Raw genomic sequence first — 17,034 nt, 5'->3', positions numbered from 1 at the left:
CAACCTGTAGTCGGCTGAATGAAGAAAACAACCACCACTGCCTAGTTAAAATTTGATTTAAAAGATGATTAAAAAATTAACAAAATCAGTTTCTCAGGAATAAGATGCCTTAAATAAAGTTCATCTTAATACAATGTATGGCAAAAAAGAGTCAAGGGGAGTTTTTTTTTTTCAACATATATTGTTAGGATTTTAAATTACGGCCAATTTAGCACAAATATATCCTGCACTTTAAAGTTGATTTCAAGTTTATTTGATTGTCATAGCATCCACATGTAAAATGCATACAGGAGAATGAAACTGCGTAACTCAAAAAACAATTAATAAATAAATAAATGCCCATTTGATCCTAAAGTTAAGCATTTAAAATTGCTTCAACATATTTACAGAATCCTTTAAAAATAAAGGGCGAGTGACTTTAAAGACTGAACAGCTCGAGTTTTGTTTAAATTTAAATCTATTTAAGACGACACATCCACATTAAAGGCCACTTCAGGCGCCCTGTTACAAACGAGCACCGTTTGCTGATTTGTTTTTTTTTTTTTAAATAAAGTTTTTTAGGCAAAGAAAAAAACGTACAGTCACGTAATGCTGTGTTTACGTCCAATCTGTGAAGCCCGCTGCTGTGACCTGCTGCTGTTTAGTCAACGAGATACTGTAGGTGGTAAAACTCGTGTCGGTGATGATGATATGACCATATTTCCGACATTTCGGACATATATGTCTGCAGACAGACCGTGTGTAGTGTGACCTAGTGGAGGTCATGATGGATTAGGTGTTAGTTCAGTGGCTTTTCTTCAGGCAGTGTGACTGACAGCAAGAACTGGGACAAGGGACTTTGTGGCTACTAACGTTAGCTAGCATCGCAACTTAGCAAAACGCTTTGAATCAGCCTTACCGCAGAGACAGGTATTTGGTAAATTCTTGACAAGTTCATCTGTGTGTGTCGCTTCATGTGTTGTCTTCCTCTGGCTGCCAGCTCACTTTATATGGCTGTGTTTTCCTAGTTGTTGTTGTCTGGCGTTGGCGTTAGCCCTCAGCTGTCGTTGGCTGCTGTTTTGCTAATGTGTAGCTATAGTTATTGCCTCCCAGTGGTGGAAAAAGTATTCAAATCCTTTAACGGTAAGTTGCATAAGAATTACTTCAATATAAAGTCAAAGTGCCACATTCCAAATTACAGCTGTAACAATGAAATGTTGGCACAAAATATAGGCATTTTACTACTGAAATACTCCACTGTTTCTTTTTGTTAAAATTCATTTATTATAAGTAATGCATGACACCTGCAGTAAGGCCAATGATATAATTGAGTAGACGTTGATACTTCTACCTCACTAACTTTGTAAAAGTCTGTTAAGATGGACATATTCAAGTTAGTATTTAAAACTTAGAAACAATACTGAAGAGCATGATTATACACCTTTTTTGTTTCTTAGTGCTTCCATACTTTTCAGATATTCACAGTTTTATGTGCAACTTTTCAAGAATTTTATCATCTTACTAATTTGCTCAATGTACATATAAATGAGGATGGAATTATTAGCCTCCCTTATGAAACTGCCATTTTTTATGAGTAGCTATTCCCCAATGCTGCTGAACAGAGCAAGTCATCTTAACACAGCCTTTCCAAACATCACGGTTTTATTTTGGATGCATGCATTATTTCACTTTGCACATAGAAACAAAGTTATTTTCTCAAAAACTATCAAGGAAAAAATTATAAGCCCCCTTTAGAATTGACATTTTTGTTGAGCCATAGCACAAAGCACTGTTGTGCAACAATGTGCTTTAACATGCAATGCTCAGTGCTTGTTAAATCAAGTTAAATCTGAGAATAATCTGCCAGTGTACACACTTAAAATTCTGACCTCATTTTTGTACTATGTAAACAAAAATACTGGTAACAAGATGATTAAACATATACTGAGAGCCAGGACCTGACATTCACTGTTTTGTTCACCAGCCACTGTGGCCAGTAGTTTTCCAAAGTTACGAACCATTCTGAATTTTTCTTAGCCACAACTTTCTTTTCATTCAATGTAAGTTTGACTGTGACATGCTAAAATTCACTTGAACTAGATCTACAGTCTTTTGAAATTTAAATGAAAACTGCAATACACTGCACTGCAATGCACTTTGCTATTTGGGGGGGAAATTCCCCCCTTTATATGCAAAACCTTCTCATTGCAATAAGAATCAACCTTTGTGACAGAGTGTTCACAAACACTTTAGCTAACAGCCAAGCACAGTTAGAGTAAAACACTAACTGTGGGAGTCACTGTATTACTTGCAATGGCTTAAATCTACCAGCATTAGCTGGTTGGTGGGTGTCAATGTAAAGCCCTGCTGAGTGCTGTATGTACAAATGATTGCAATGGAGCCTTTAATGTTGATTAAAACTTTGCTACTTGGATATGATCTGACATCACATGATCTTACACTGTACATGCTCTGTTATTTTAACCAACAATAGTTAAAAAAGTTCTGAAACTTAAAAAAAAAACACTATGTCATCTGACATTTGGCTAGGAGAGGGATGAAACCATAAAAAATCCTTCACGCTGTCTAAATGCACATTGTACATTACAATATTTCATTCCTAAATTTTAATGATATTACGACGATATATTTTTGTGTTTCATACAGTGTTTAGGAGTTTGATTGCAAATTTGGTTAGCTGAAAACAGTAGAGTTCCCATTTCTGCTTACTTTAACCAGCATCAGTGTTGTTTAGTTTTTACCTGTGTGGCAGCCCTATACTTAAGTCTGTGAATATATTTAGCATTTTTGTTTCTTGATGCTACCTAATAGGAATGTAATACAAAAAAGGTCAATAAAAATATGTAAAGTTTGAATCAGTTCAACAAAAATTTAAATTGAGATGCCCCCTTTAACCAGCAGAGTGCAATATCTGTATTTTACCTCATGTTTTAATGTTGGTAGTTAAAACAGTAGCCCTAAACAGTGTCAGTTTTTATTTAGAGAAAGGTTGTACTGTTTTATCAGTTACTGTAAAACCTCAAAATTGAAAAGTTTTAGCTTTATTTACAAAGATACATAAATATGGTAGAAATTTGTTATTTTTTATTTTCAGATAGTTGACATTAAAGTATCTCCAATCATGTATTTATTTAAAAAAAAGGGAAATTTTATAGAATTGTGTCTCTATTAAGTTGTGAGCCCGGCATCTTGCTGAGCATCACATCATGAGTTGAGTGTATCGCTACATTCCTATTTAATAACTTTTCAAATATTCATATGTTCTTTTTGCAACACTAACAATTTTACTGTCTAACTCACCAGCTGAATGCATAAATTTAAACAGACACTCACTAACCATATGATTACACATGTATTAAGACCTGATTTGACCTTCTGTTGCAGATTCTTTGAGTAGTTTGCGATCCTTAAAAGACTCTGAAGGCAGCATGGCTCCCAAGGACATCATGACCAACTCCCATGCCAAATCCATCCTCAATGCAATGAACGCACTTCGCAAGAGCAACACGCTCTGTGATATCACCCTGAGGGTGGAGAACACAGATTTCCCAGCTCACCGGATTGTCTTGGCTGCCTGCAGTGACTACTTTTGTGCCATGTTCACCAGCGAGGTAAAAAAACAAAAACAATACCAACAATAGTGTATGGTTGGATATATCTAAAAAAGGATAAGGGCAGAAGATGTCCCATTATTTCTGAATATCGCTTCTTTGTTATTATTTTTTAGGCTATAAGGAAGTATTGGTTGTTAAGAAAGTGTGAGAATTGCCCCAGGAAAATGCCCACTGACTCTTTAATAATGTGTTCCTTATGATTTCACTTAATGACCTTTGTTTATATGTCTCTAGCTTGCAGAGAAAGGGAAATCTTTTGTGGACATCCAGGGCCTCACTGCTTCAACAATGGAGATCCTGCTGGACTTTGTCTACACGGAGACAGTGTTAGTCACAGTGGAGAACGTGCAAGAGTTGCTTCCTGCTGCGTGCTTACTGCAGCTCAAAGGTAAGTTTAGGGGTACCATGTTTGAACTATGTTTGGAAAATGTGTGCAGAAGCCAACTGATACAGTTGCAAGTGCAGGTAGAAGGAATCTGCAGATCTTGATTCCTTGTAAAACACGTTCTGTTTTGAACAGGAATGAGGGATTTCAAACTGAATGAGGGATTTCAAACTGAATTCACCCAAATCTGAAAAGTCAGAAATGAATCAAGCATAACATTCAACCACTAAAACTCATTTTTCTCTTCAGGAATTCAAGTAAATAACTATAATTTGACATATTAATCAAGAAATATTAATGTGCTTTACAATTTTTTCAGTATTTTTGTAAATCAGTAAATTTGAAAATTCATGGATAACAATAATCATTCTATTTTAGCATTAAAAATGTCATTTTGGTTAAAGAGCTTCTACGTATTGATGTATTAACCATTGCAGAAACATAAAAAAATGATTTTGGTAATTACCAATGCTGTTATTTTAAGGCAGCTGTGGCATAAACCTTACTTTGGTCAGGCAGAGGGTGGTCTAATAAATTTGTTAAGCACTGTACATCTCAAAAAATTAGAATATAATGAAAAGTTCAATATTTTTTGTCATTCTTTTCTGAAAGTGAAAACCATATATTATATAGACTTGTTACACATAGAGTGATATATATTTCAAGCCTTTATTTCTTGAAATGTTGATGATTATGGCTTACAGATAAGAAACCCAAAATTTAATGTCTCAAAAAATTGGAATATTACATAAGATCAATAAAAAAAGGGGAATTTTAAACCGAAATGTCAGGCTTCTGAAAAGTATATTCATTTCTATGCCTTCAATACTCGATTGGACCTCCTTTTACATGAATTACTGCATCAATGCAGCGTGGCATGGAGGCGATCAGCCTGTGGCACTGCTCAGGTGTAATGAAAGCCCAGGTTGCTTTGATAGTGGCCTTCAGGTCATCTGCATTGTTGGGTCTGGTGTCTCTCATCTTCCTCTTGATAATACCTCATAGATTCTCTGTGGGGTTCAGGTCAGGCCAGTTTGCTGGCCAGTCAAGCACAGTAACACCATGGTCATTGAACCAGCTTTTGGTACCTTTGGCACTGTGGGCAGGTGCCAAGTCCTGCTGGAAAATGAAATCAGCATCTCCATAAAGCTTGTCAGCAGACGGTATCATGAAATGCTCTAAAATGTCCTGGTAGATGGCTGCGTTGACTGTGGACTTCAGAAAACACAGTGGACCAACACCAGCAGATGCCATGGCAGCCCAAATCATCACTGACTGGAAACTTCACACTGGACTTCAAGCAACGTAAATTCTGTGCCTCTCCACTCTTTCTCCAGACTCTGGGACCTTGAAGAGTCGAGTTTTCATTTCTGTAAGCCATAATCATTAAAAATTTAAAGAAATAAAGGCTTCAAATATATCACTCTATGTGTAACAAGTCTATATAATATATGGGTTTCACTTTCAGAAAAGAGTGAGAGCAAATATTGAACTTTCTCATGATATTCTAATTTTTTTGAGATGTACATGTAGAGACAAAGGGTGAACTCACTCTTGGATCTCACAGCAAGGAACCAGTCTCACGCAGTGTACTCTACCCTGGCCCTGGCACAGATGTAAGAGGTGGGCTGCAGCATGGGAGAAGAAAGCGCAGACAGAGAGCAAAAGAGGCTAATATACACACAAAGTAATGAGAAGTAAATAATGCAGATAAATCTCATTTAACCATAGTAAAAATATTGCTAAGTGATCTAGGCAAATTATAGTTCAAATATAAATAAGATTGCATAGATATTCATAAAACAGTGCAACATTTTTTGCTTGGCTGACCAGTTAAGAGGGGACCTCTGTGTAATTTTGTTTCTGGGGGCCCCAAATCCCTTGCTTTACCCTGTACAGGGAGAATTTACCCCAGTGAGATGAACAATTTTCATAGCACTGAAACCCAGATTCAACCCTGAAGTTTCCTTGTTAACTGAAAAAAACTACTTTGTGGTGGTGGCTCCAGATCCAGTACAAAATATATTTAAAAGCTAGAGAGGCTCCTGTTTTTATAGGGAAGAAAGTAGGGGTTTAGTTTTTGTTTTATTCTTAACACATAAATCTGTTGAAGTTTGAACTTAATTTGTGCAACAGAAAAAATTCTAACATGAGAGGAAACTAGTGAATAAATGCAGTTGAATTCCAGGTCCTAGTATTGGTACAGATCTTAATGTTTCAAGACCATTGTGAAAAATCAAGCAGCTTTAACTTAAAGTATTAGGATGGGTTATATGTCTGTTTTTTGTTGCGTTTGAGTCAGAACTGTAAACCCTGTAGCAACTATTGTCACAAAAGCTAGTAGGCCTTCCATTGTTAAATGGCAGACAATTTAATGAATTAATCATTTTAAATTGAACCCTATCAACCCTTTAATCCATTTATATCTTTACACTAGCCTGAGTTAAGTTAATTTAATTAACCACATGGTGATTTTTTCTGTAAGCACTACTTTAAATGGTATTATTATGATCCAGGCAGTATATTTAATTCTATGTGGTATTAAAATGGCTTAGAAAGGGCTTAAATTTATCCTTTCAGAAGCCCTGAGGCACGACACTGCTTTACTTTTCAAATGAAACTGAGTCTTCATTTCCTAATGAACAGCTGTTGAGTGACATGAGAATCCTGTCCACAGGGATTTGTCTGCCTTTGAACGATACATGTCTTTATACATCTGTGTCTTGTTTTCTTCAGGGGTGAAAAGAGCCTGTTGTGATTTTTTAGAGAGTCAGCTCGATCCTTCGAACTGTCTGGGTATTCGGGACTTTGCCGAAACTCACAACTGTCTGGACCTGATGCAGGCCGCCGAGCTTTTCTCCCAGAAACATTTCTCTGAGGTGGTTCAACATGAAGAGTTCATGCTGCTCAGTCAAACAGAAGTGGAAAAGCTCATAAAATGTGATGAAATCCAGGTAGGAAAAGTCATGAGGTTTCATTTGATTTAATGTGGAGGCTGCTTTATCAGCATACTATAAATATCCTAACATGTTTTTAATACTGTATTTGACACCAAAATGACACCACAGTTTACCTTTACAGCTCTTTTTTTACTTTTAGTGGCTATAATGGTTAGAATTGATGTTAAGATGCCTAAAAGCAACAAAAAAGTGAATGGTTTCTGACTTTATGGCTTTATTATTGTCATTCAAAAACCTTAGACAGCATATGGAAGCATGTACCAACGTGCTCTAATCTCAGTGTAGCTCCACCAGCTCCTCTCACTTTTCCAGATTGGAGCTGACAATGAAATTGCAGAGAAGAAAACCTGATTTAAGTTTGCCTTTGTGTTCAGGAAATTCCTCTTCCCAACCGCATGCCTGGCTTTGTGAAAACACAGTTATTATCACACAGATTTATAGATCATCAGTTCTTGCAAAGGCTTCTTCCTGTCATTTTTGTTGTTTTTAGAAGAAAACTAGACCCTACATGTTTATCACAGCCATGCATAATTTGCCCTTACTAAAACTACTCTCTTTGTGTCATTGTGCTATGTTTATGGGTAAGAATTTGTAGTTTTTACTTTACGCAGACTTCATTTTGCTCATTCAATTCCTAAAATTACTGCAAGTGATGCACAATTTATGATTTTGCATTGCATAACTTTTAAATAATAAGCAACATTTTTAGGATGTCAGCTTATTTCAGTTCTTAGAGGAATACAATTTCAAACTTCTATATGAGACTTCAAAACCCAATTCCAAAAAAATTGGGGCATAGTGTAAAATATGGGTAAAAACAAAATACAGTTATTTGCTAATCCTTTTCAACCTATATTTTATCAAAAACAGCATGAAGACAAGACATTTAACGTTCAGAATGGCAGTCTGTTGTTTTGTGTTTTTTGTATACACACATTCTAAATTTGATGCTTGTAAGACGTTACAAAAAAGTTGGTACAGGAGCATGTTCATCACTTTATTACATTCCCATTCCTTCTAACAGCACTCAATTAGGTGTCTAGGACTGAAGTCATCATTTGTTGAAGGATTGAAAGTGGAATTATTCCCCATTCTTGCTTGATTTACACTTTGAGTAGGGTCTCTTTTTGTATAAGGATGCACCACACTTGATTTTTGCAAATATCCAAAATGCCGATATTTATCAATTAATTTTAGCTGATACAGATACTAATACTGATATTCAAATAAAGTTCAGACCTAAACCTTCAATCTTTATAACAGATGATGTAAAGTTTGAGGATGAATAAATTAACAAATTCCACTCCTTAAAACACACTTTAAAAAGTAAGGGATGATAAATAAAGGAGAGACTTCAGCTGACAGTGGTCTGTTGGTCCAGCCTAAAACTCCAGTAACATATTCATTTGTATGGCTAGTATTTACTGCTGATGAAGGCAGATTTTTATAGCCAAAATATCTGCTATAAATACTGGCAAAAATGGTAATATCTGCTGATAATTCACTTTTTAAGACAATATCTGTTTATACCAATATCATGCCGATGATATTGTGCATCCCTACAAGTTACAGATGCCATGGGCACTAATACACCCACACACCATCACAGATGCTGGCTTTTGAACTTTGCCTTGGTAAAAACCTGGATGGTCCTTTTCCTTTTTTAGTCCAGAGGACTTGATGACCATTATTTCCAAAGATAATTTGAAATGTGGACTCTTCAGACCACAGCATACTTTTCCACTTTAGGTCAGTCCATCTCAGAAGAGCACGGGCCCAAAGAAGTCAGCAGTGCTTCTGGATGATGTTGGCGGGGTATCTGCGGGGTCTTGAAAAGTATTAAAAGGTGATAAATCAATTTTGGGAAAATTAAGACCCTTAAAAAGTATTAAAGAGTCTTATCACAACTTTATAAAGTCTTAGATTTTGAAAGTATTTTTTCTGAATTAGCTGTCCGAGAGTTTGAGTCCCAAAAACATCGTAAAAGTGTGTGAATTTATTCATTTTTATTAAAAAACAAAGATGAACAGGTACATAAAAAAACAAGGCTATTGTGGGTGCGTTCGTAAATTGTCTCTAAGAGCGCCAGAGCGAGCTATATCACTGGTGTAAATGGTTACAGCTTGAAGTGGCAGTGAGGTATTAAAAAATATTGAGAAGGTCTTGAAAAAGTCTTAAAAAGGTATTACAATTAACTTCAAGATACCTGCATATACCCTGTGTTGATTCATGGCTTTCACTTTGCATAGTAGGGTCTGTATTTACAATTTTAGATGCAGGAATGTCGATGTCCAACAGTCGTTTTCCAAAGTTTCTTGCGCCCACATTGAACTACCCTTCACAGAATGATGCTGGTTTTTAATGCATTGCTGCCTGAGGGGTCGAAGGTCATGGGCACTCAATGTTGCTTTTCAGACTGGAGCCCTAAAATGTGATAATTTCCCCAGATTCTCTGAATCTTTTGATGATTTTATTGACTGTAGATGGTGAGATCTCTAAATTCCTTGCAGTTTCACATTGAGGACCACTGTTCATAAACTGTTGGACTATTTTGTCATATGAAATATAGTGTTTTTAAAGTTTAGGTGCTGTTCAATACCATCATTCACCATTCATCATTTTAATGCACATTGTGCTGAAAAGTATAGAAATATCCTTTTTTTTAAGTTTATAATGGGATTTAAATGGAGCTCTGTTTCTCCTAACTGTACATGTGTTCTGTGTGCAGGTGGACTCTGAAGAGCCGGTGTTTGAAGCCGTGTTAAACTGGGTTAAACACAACCGAAAAGAGCGTGAGCCCTATCTTCCAGACATGCTTGAGTTTGTCCGCCTGCCGCTCCTGACCCCCCGCTACATTACAGATGTCATTGATGCTGAGGTGAGCCAGACGACACACACAGCTAATCACACACCACGCTTCCAGTGAAGGATTATGTGTTGACGTTATGATAGCTGTTACCACTGTAATTAAGCAAGTTTTGACACGTTTCAGCCCCTCATACGGTGTAGCCTGCCATGTCGAGACCTCGTTGATGAAGCCAAGAAATTCCACTTAAGACCCGAGCTGAGGAGTGAGATGCAGGGCCCGCGCACACAGGCTAGATTAGGTAGGAATCCTTGCTTTTGATTGCTGTGTAACATACGCATACCACCCATATATCTACTCTGTAATCAGCACTGACAGTAAATGTGATTTTCTTTTCTTTCAGGTGCCAAAGAAGTGTTGTTGGTTATAGGAGGGTTTGGCAGCCAACAGTCACCCATAGACATAGTTGAGAAATACGATCCAAAAACACAAGAATGGAGCTTCCTCCCTGTAAGTATATTTGTTATATTAAAGAGAGCAGCGTTTATTTTATCTCTGTGGATTAAGCTGATGAATGCATGCATTTGTTTAACAGAACATTGCACGGAAAAGGCGTTACGTTGCCACAGTGTCTCTTCATGATCGAGTTTATGTGATTGGTGGATATGACGGTCGCTCAAGGCTCAGCTCAGTTGAATGTCTGGACTACACCGCAGACGAGGACGGAGTTTGGTACACTGTTGCCACCATGAATGTTCGCCGTGGCCTTGCTGGAGCCACGACACTAGGAGGTGAGTGCATGTCTCTAACCGAGCCTTCACGTCGGTTAAGTACATGTGTCTGTTTCCTCATGTTTATTTCTGTCTTATTTGGCTCCCAACAGATATGATTTATGTTGCTGGTGGATTCGATGGCAGCAGGCGTCACACCAGCATGGAGCGATACGACCCAAACATCGACCAATGGAGCATGCTGGGAGATATGCAGACAGCTAGAGAGGGAGCTGGTCTGGTAGTGGCCAGTGGGCTCATATACTGTCTGGGTATGGATGCATGATCTGTTTATCTTAGTCTTTGTTAACTTTGACATTTATAAGGCCTGGTTTTTGTCTGTAAAGGGTCATAATACAATTCATACACTTGGACTTTAGTATTCCATCCAAGTTGTTTTTTTCTGTTCCGGGCCTCCATGATACGATATGATACAATACAATTCAACACATTTTTTTGTCCCCATAGAGAAGGTGCTAAAGACATTTTTTCTGCCTGAATCAATCAGTTAAAGCGGCAGAAACAAACTGGATCCACGTGTTTACAGACAAGCACATACCAATGCAAACCAGCAAAGCACCAGAGCTGAGGACCCAAGTGACATTCAAACCTGACTCCTGCTTACCTGTTATTTCATTCTGATGACTGCTACTCTCTCAGCCTGTGCAGCTTTTTTCACATCTAAGGTGATATATCTTGACCTGTGCAGCTCTTCTTGTTTTAGCAGAAGCTACACATGACACTACTTGGCTAATCAGATGCTTCACTCAGACCAGACACTGCCATTGAAGATGGTGGGTGTTTAAGTAGCCTACAGCTGCAGAGAGAGAGAGAGAGAGAAAGAGAGTATAGTAGAGAAGAATAGCAATGCTGAGCTTTTAAATGAAAAGAGATGACAATGAAAGAGTTTTTAATAAGTTATATGTTCATTCTTCCCATGGGCAAAGTAAAACCAACATTTCTTGTATACTTCAATACACTTGCAATATTAAATGCAGTAATGTAACACCCACGCTGACATCTGAGCTGAGGAAGCAAAAAAGACCAGATGTGATTGATGACACCATCATTCTCTGACCAACTGTTCTCCCTTAAAGTTGTTTTGACTTTAGGTTGACATATAAATCCCTCAATGACTCCAGGATCGTCTGACAAAGGCCCGCCTTCAGCTCAGATTTCAACTTTTAATAGGATGACTGAGAGGGAAAGACAGAGAAAAGCACATACTAAAGCTGTTTTATGTTAAAAGATTTTGTCATTTAATATTGGCTTTGAAAATTACTATCTAGAAAACAAGAGAGGGAGAAACAACACCTGAACTATATTTAGTTTTCTAAATCAACCTTTTTTATACAACTATAGTACTTTTTGAGCTGTCTGGTATCTTATGTTATATCTAAATAGCCTACAAAGCTTCTTTTACCTGCAACAAAAATAATTTATTTGTATATTTTATTAGTATTGTTAGATTATTATGATAATGTTATTATTACATCCAGTTCATAAAATCTTGTTGTTTTCAATGTTTTTCATGAACTAGACTAAATTATATCACAGTTAAATAAAATTATATTCAGACCTTCACTTGAGGAAATATTGTTGAACTGGAATTCGAAGAATTTTAATTTATAACCCCTGCTCTAGAGCCTTGGTTCCCATTTTGGGGTCCGGGACCCCCTTAGGGGGGCACCAGAGATCTTAGGGGGGGCATGAGGCTCTGTCTGCCCTGAGGTTGTTAAAATTAGATTTGCACATATTAACAGAAATAATGGTATAACACTTATAAATCATTCACCTAATCACAGTTGGATAAAAGAATTTGTATTTAGGACTACTTTGGATTTTCACAAAAAAAAAACTGAATTTTGGCCACAAATTATCTCTATTTGTATATGTTGCTGATCCTGGGGAGCTCAAGTTTCCACAGATACATCTGGTGGATCTCCAGGGAAAAAAGGTTTGGGAACCACTGCTGTAGAGCATATAATGCACATTCCCCATATTTCACAGATCTACATAATACATGACTTAAGTGAGAGAAGCTAAGACATAAAAACACATCACAATGCTATTGTACATCCTCTACAGTCTGAGAAAAACATTAGTTGAGATGGGCCCTGATTAGTTTTTGAACTAGTTTAGTCCTCAAAGTATTCTCTTTCATAAAGTGAATGTTCAAATGAAACAAAAAATAATAATAAAACCCACTATTTGATTAGATTGCGTGTCAGTCATATACTCATCCTCTCTCCTGTCAGCCTCATGGAATTGGTCAAAATTATCTCCTGAAAAATGGAGGAAACTTTTCTTTTTAGCCGTTTTCCTGTGAGTGCAATCATTTTTGGCTGCGGGGCTGATGATTCAGTCAATGGCCCGTTTCTTTAGCAAAGACAGCGGGATGTGTTTTAGACTGGTTTTCAGTCGTCACTCCTTTTTAAACACTTTGATGGTTGACTGACTCTGAAAGACTCTAAATTAATAATAAATGGACTCACAGACAGGAGCTAAGATGGCAAAACTAAGGCTTAAAACAACTCTGAGTGCAACACTTCTGTATGACAAATACTCTCTCTATTAAGAGGGAATATTTGATGTGTTTAATGCATTAAACTGTTTGTATTAGAATATATACAACATCACTTTTACACAAAGCATGTCTCTAGTAATGTACCCAAACAGACCAACCACTTCACTGATGGTCTCATTTTCACAAAATGTATCAGATCTGCAAGGGGCTGCAGATTACAAATCAATTTGTTTTAAGTGAAGCTAAAGATTCTGCTCTTAATCAACAGTTAGACTACTGGATATATAATGTCTAAAATAATGGCAATTTGATTCTTATGTCCAAACAAAGCTCCAGAATGTAAAGATTTCTACTTGACATTTGAACAAGACAAAGGAAGTCAGAACATAGAGATTTGAAGAAATATATTATTTGCATATACGGTGCTTAACAGATTTATTAGACCACCCTAACCCTACCCAAAGTAAGGTGGATGGTCTTTGAGACAAACATGACAGGTGGTCTAATAAATTTGATAAGCACTGTATACCTACAAATAAATGACACCATTAGCTATAAAAATGTTCTTTCTGAATTGTCCACTTAGGTTATTTGCTTTTTTCTGCTGTAATTCTGCAAATTTCCCTGTTGTGGGAATGATAGACTTCTTCTCTTCTCTTCTCTTCTCTTCTCTTCTCTTCTCTTCTCTTCTCTTCTCTTCTCTTCTCTTCTCTTCTCTTCTCTTCTCTTCTCTTCTCTTCTCTTCTCTTCTCTTCTCTTCTCTTCTCTTCTCTTCTCTTCTCTTCTCTTCTCTTCTCTTCTCTTCTCTTCTCTTCTCTTCTCTACTCTACTCTACTCTACTCTACTCTACTCTACTCTACTCTACTCTACTCTACTCTACTCTCAGGTGGATACGATGGACTAAATATCCTAAATTCAGTGGAGCGCTATGACCCGCACACAGGCCACTGGACGAGCGTCACACCTATGGCTACAAAGCGGTCAGGTAGGTAAAGAAGTCAAACATTTTCATCTTTCTCTGTCTGTTTGAGCTTATCTGAGACTTTCCTGCTCTCTTCAGGAGCTGGCGTGGCTTTACTCAATGACCACATCTATGTGGTGGGAGGTTTTGATGGAGTTTCACACCTGGACTCTGTTGAGGTCTACAACATCAGAACAGACTACTGGACCACTGTAGCCAGTATGACCACTCCAAGGTGTTATGTAGGAGCGACCGTGCTCCGAGGTCGTCTATATGCCATCGCTGGGTAGGAAATAGTGTCATAATCTACTTCTTTCTGTGGCAGTGGGTGAATAGAATTGGAACATTATTTTATAGGCTTTGTTCAGGCTGCAGATACCTGAAAGATCTTTTCTTAACAACTTTCAAAAATAGCAGTTTCAAACTCTGTTGTATATAATTATTTGGAACACTGCATTGTAATTTCTTTAGCAAAAAATGCCATTGTCTTCTTTGGTAATTTTGTTGAATAAAAACATCTGGGATGAAAAACATCTGATGAAAATAAAACAAAATTTCAAAATGGCATTTAGAACAGTTATGACATTATTAAGTACTCATATTTGTACTTGGTATTGATGACTACCTAAATGTAAGTACTCATACTTGGTCTGGTAAAATGTGGCATCGGTGCATTTAAAGTTAAACTGGAAAGTAGAAAACAAACATATAAATAGTAAGTAGACACAATGTAAACACAGAAATGCAGCTGTCCATGTGTGGTAGAGAGTCAGGGGAATACAGCTTTAGGTCTTTACCTAAAATCCTCTGTGTGGGATAACAAAATCAATCCATGCTTTGTAACACTCATCAAATACGCAGCTTTTGAGTTTTAAAATGAATGTTGAATTTTCCCTCACGAAAATGTCCTGTAGTACATTGGAAATATCTGATAAAGCAAGTGGTTCTTTACAATACCCCTATTACCATGGCTTCTTTACTGGCTGCCAGCAGTCTTTGTTCATGTGTGCTTTGTAGTGAAGTTGAGAGCTGTTTCTGATGGACTTCCAGTGATTTTTGATGTCAGAGAAATCTAAAACTACATGATAGTGATTTGCTTTCACTATCCCACACTCATTTTTTTAGCAGGCTGTTTTCCCCTCTGTATGCGCTAATGCTGCTTTTATAAAGAGTCTAACAACATGTTTTAAGACAGACTTAAAAGACCTTGATATACCATGTCTGTCTCCTTAATTGCTCAAAATCCTACTGATTTTGAACTGTTAGCTGTAGTTGCTTCTCTTCAATGTTCTGCAGTAGCAACACCAGTTGAAATGCATATTTTAGATGTGCTGTCTACATCATAAGAATCCTCCAAACACCCTTATAAAAATGTGCAAATCCCAAGTCTACACCAGGAAATGCTATATTTGGATGACTGTCTTAATAGAATTCCCTGCATAGGGGAGCAGAATGACACTAGTGCTGGTTTGCGTGCAAAATCTTTTCTCTTTTTGCTGTTGGATCTTTAATGCTCTAGTGCACTATTGAAGAAGCTGATTGTCTTGTTTAACTCTCTCTGTTCCTTTTCTGTCTCATCTCTCTAGTTATGATGGGAACTCTCTCCTTAGCAGTATCGAATGCTACGACCCCGTGATTGACTCTTGGGAGGTTGTTACTTCAATGGCGACGCAGCGGTGTGACGCAGGAGTCTGCGTTCTACGAGAAAAGTGATCTCCGCCAAGAAGAACTCGAGAGGGAGACACAGAAGGACAGGCAGCTAGACTTTGCTAAAATGCCACAAAACAGAGCCACACAGGGGGATGTTTGTTCGCCAGTATGCAAACAGGTACTCTGAAATAAAGTGCAGCAGTTTGTGCTGCCTCCATGACACTGAGACTTGTGCATCAGAGATTCAGCTTCACCGCAGTAGACGTCATCTCAAAAGAGGCCTCCATGAAGCCCATCGCCACATGCATGACTCTCTTCGGTGGTACTTGTTGCTGTCGTTACCTGTGAGATTATTTTTTCAGTTTGTCTTCAAAGTGCAATATATTTCTACTCGTCATGAGAAAAGGTAAAAAGAAGGAGCCGATGTAGACTCCGGTTGCTGCTAATCGCCTTATGACTTTGGCCTACATCAAACATCGCGCTGCCACCCATCGACTATGGTGATAGTTAAAGTACATCGGCTAATATCCAGTGTACTCATTGGCATTGCGAGGTCATTTATGGGTCTGTTATTCAGCCCTTTTTGTAATTCTTCCTGTAAACTGTGCTTTTAGATTCAAATCACTTTATTATCAAAGTTTATTACTTATCGTTGCTCTCAGAATCTATATTTAGAGATAAATATCGTTTCAGAAAATGACTGAATTGTAACAGTTGATTCTTCTGTCCTTCCAAACAAAAGCTGTGCATGTGATATGTTTTCCTCCTCAGCTTATGGATTTGGACATGTACGTGTAGGACACAAAGTCATGACATCACTGTTGCCTGGGAAGTGAATAAACACACCAAGAACTAAGACTTGTCATATGTGGTGCTTCTCAGTCTTTGAACAAAACGCAGTAAAGCCAGGCGTTAACTGTGCGATTTCATTACTCTGTAGCAGTCATGATGGGATGTCAGCTCACACTGCGTGACTGAATTGTTTACAACACACGAACATTGCACACGATTTATGTGCTCACATTGTATGTTTGTTATGACAGACCTGAGTGCTCTTGCTGTGCGAGTAAAGTCGGACAGTGACAGATATCAATGTTTCCTTTGAAAAGTCAAAAGCCCAGATTAGACCACAAGTTCACGACGGGACTATTTTAGAACTGGTGAGAGTCACAGCAGTCTGATCCGAGCCGTCTGATGTAGTCGCCAACGATTCAGCTTGTCAAGTCACAGACAGCGGGTTTACAGCGCTGCAAGCAGATAAGTGTTAAAAAGGGAAATATAAACCTCATTTTAAAAGACTATAAATGCCAGTTTCATCAGATAAAGTCATGCTATAAAATTTTGATTATAATTACATCTCA

The 17,034-nt window shown here is 37.6% G+C and overlaps 1 protein-coding gene across 5 annotated transcripts; it reads left to right on the top strand.

The window, feature by feature from the left end:
- The first annotated feature begins 596 nt into the window (after nucleotides 1-596).
- Nucleotides 597-16,519, top strand: LOC121517928 (kelch-like protein 12). Of its 5 annotated transcripts, none has more exons than XR_005992599.1 (13): nucleotides 597-909; nucleotides 1,008-1,122; nucleotides 3,385-3,611; nucleotides 3,849-4,002; nucleotides 6,736-6,953; nucleotides 9,688-9,837; nucleotides 9,952-10,066; nucleotides 10,169-10,275; nucleotides 10,361-10,556; nucleotides 10,649-10,807; nucleotides 11,044-11,221; nucleotides 13,949-14,047; nucleotides 14,123-14,155. XR_005992599.1 is itself a non-coding variant. In XM_041800043.1 (13 exons), exons 2-13 carry the CDS (start codon nucleotides 1,065-1,067, stop codon nucleotides 15,734-15,736), a joined length of 1,797 nt encoding a protein of 598 aa, XP_041655977.1. In that variant the 5' UTR covers nucleotides 597-909; nucleotides 1,008-1,064; the 3' UTR covers nucleotides 15,737-16,519. The 5 variants fall into 5 exon arrangements, 4 of the variants coding, with proteins under 4 accessions (XP_041655977.1, XP_041655980.1, XP_041655981.1 ...); XM_041800043.1 differs by lacking the exon at nucleotides 11,044-11,221 and adding an exon at nucleotides 15,610-16,519 and having other exon boundaries at nucleotides 14,123-14,309; XM_041800046.1 differs by lacking the exons at nucleotides 1,008-1,122; nucleotides 11,044-11,221 and adding an exon at nucleotides 15,610-16,519 and having other exon boundaries at nucleotides 14,123-14,309.
- Nucleotides 16,520-17,034: the final 515 nt, after the last annotated feature.

The sequence above is a fragment of the Cheilinus undulatus genome, linkage group 11 (genome assembly GCF_018320785.1).
Source record: "Cheilinus undulatus linkage group 11, ASM1832078v1, whole genome shotgun sequence".
Classification (NCBI taxonomy): Eukaryota; Metazoa; Chordata; class Actinopteri; order Labriformes; family Labridae; genus Cheilinus; species Cheilinus undulatus.
This window is presented reverse-complemented; position numbering and strand designations above follow the sequence as displayed.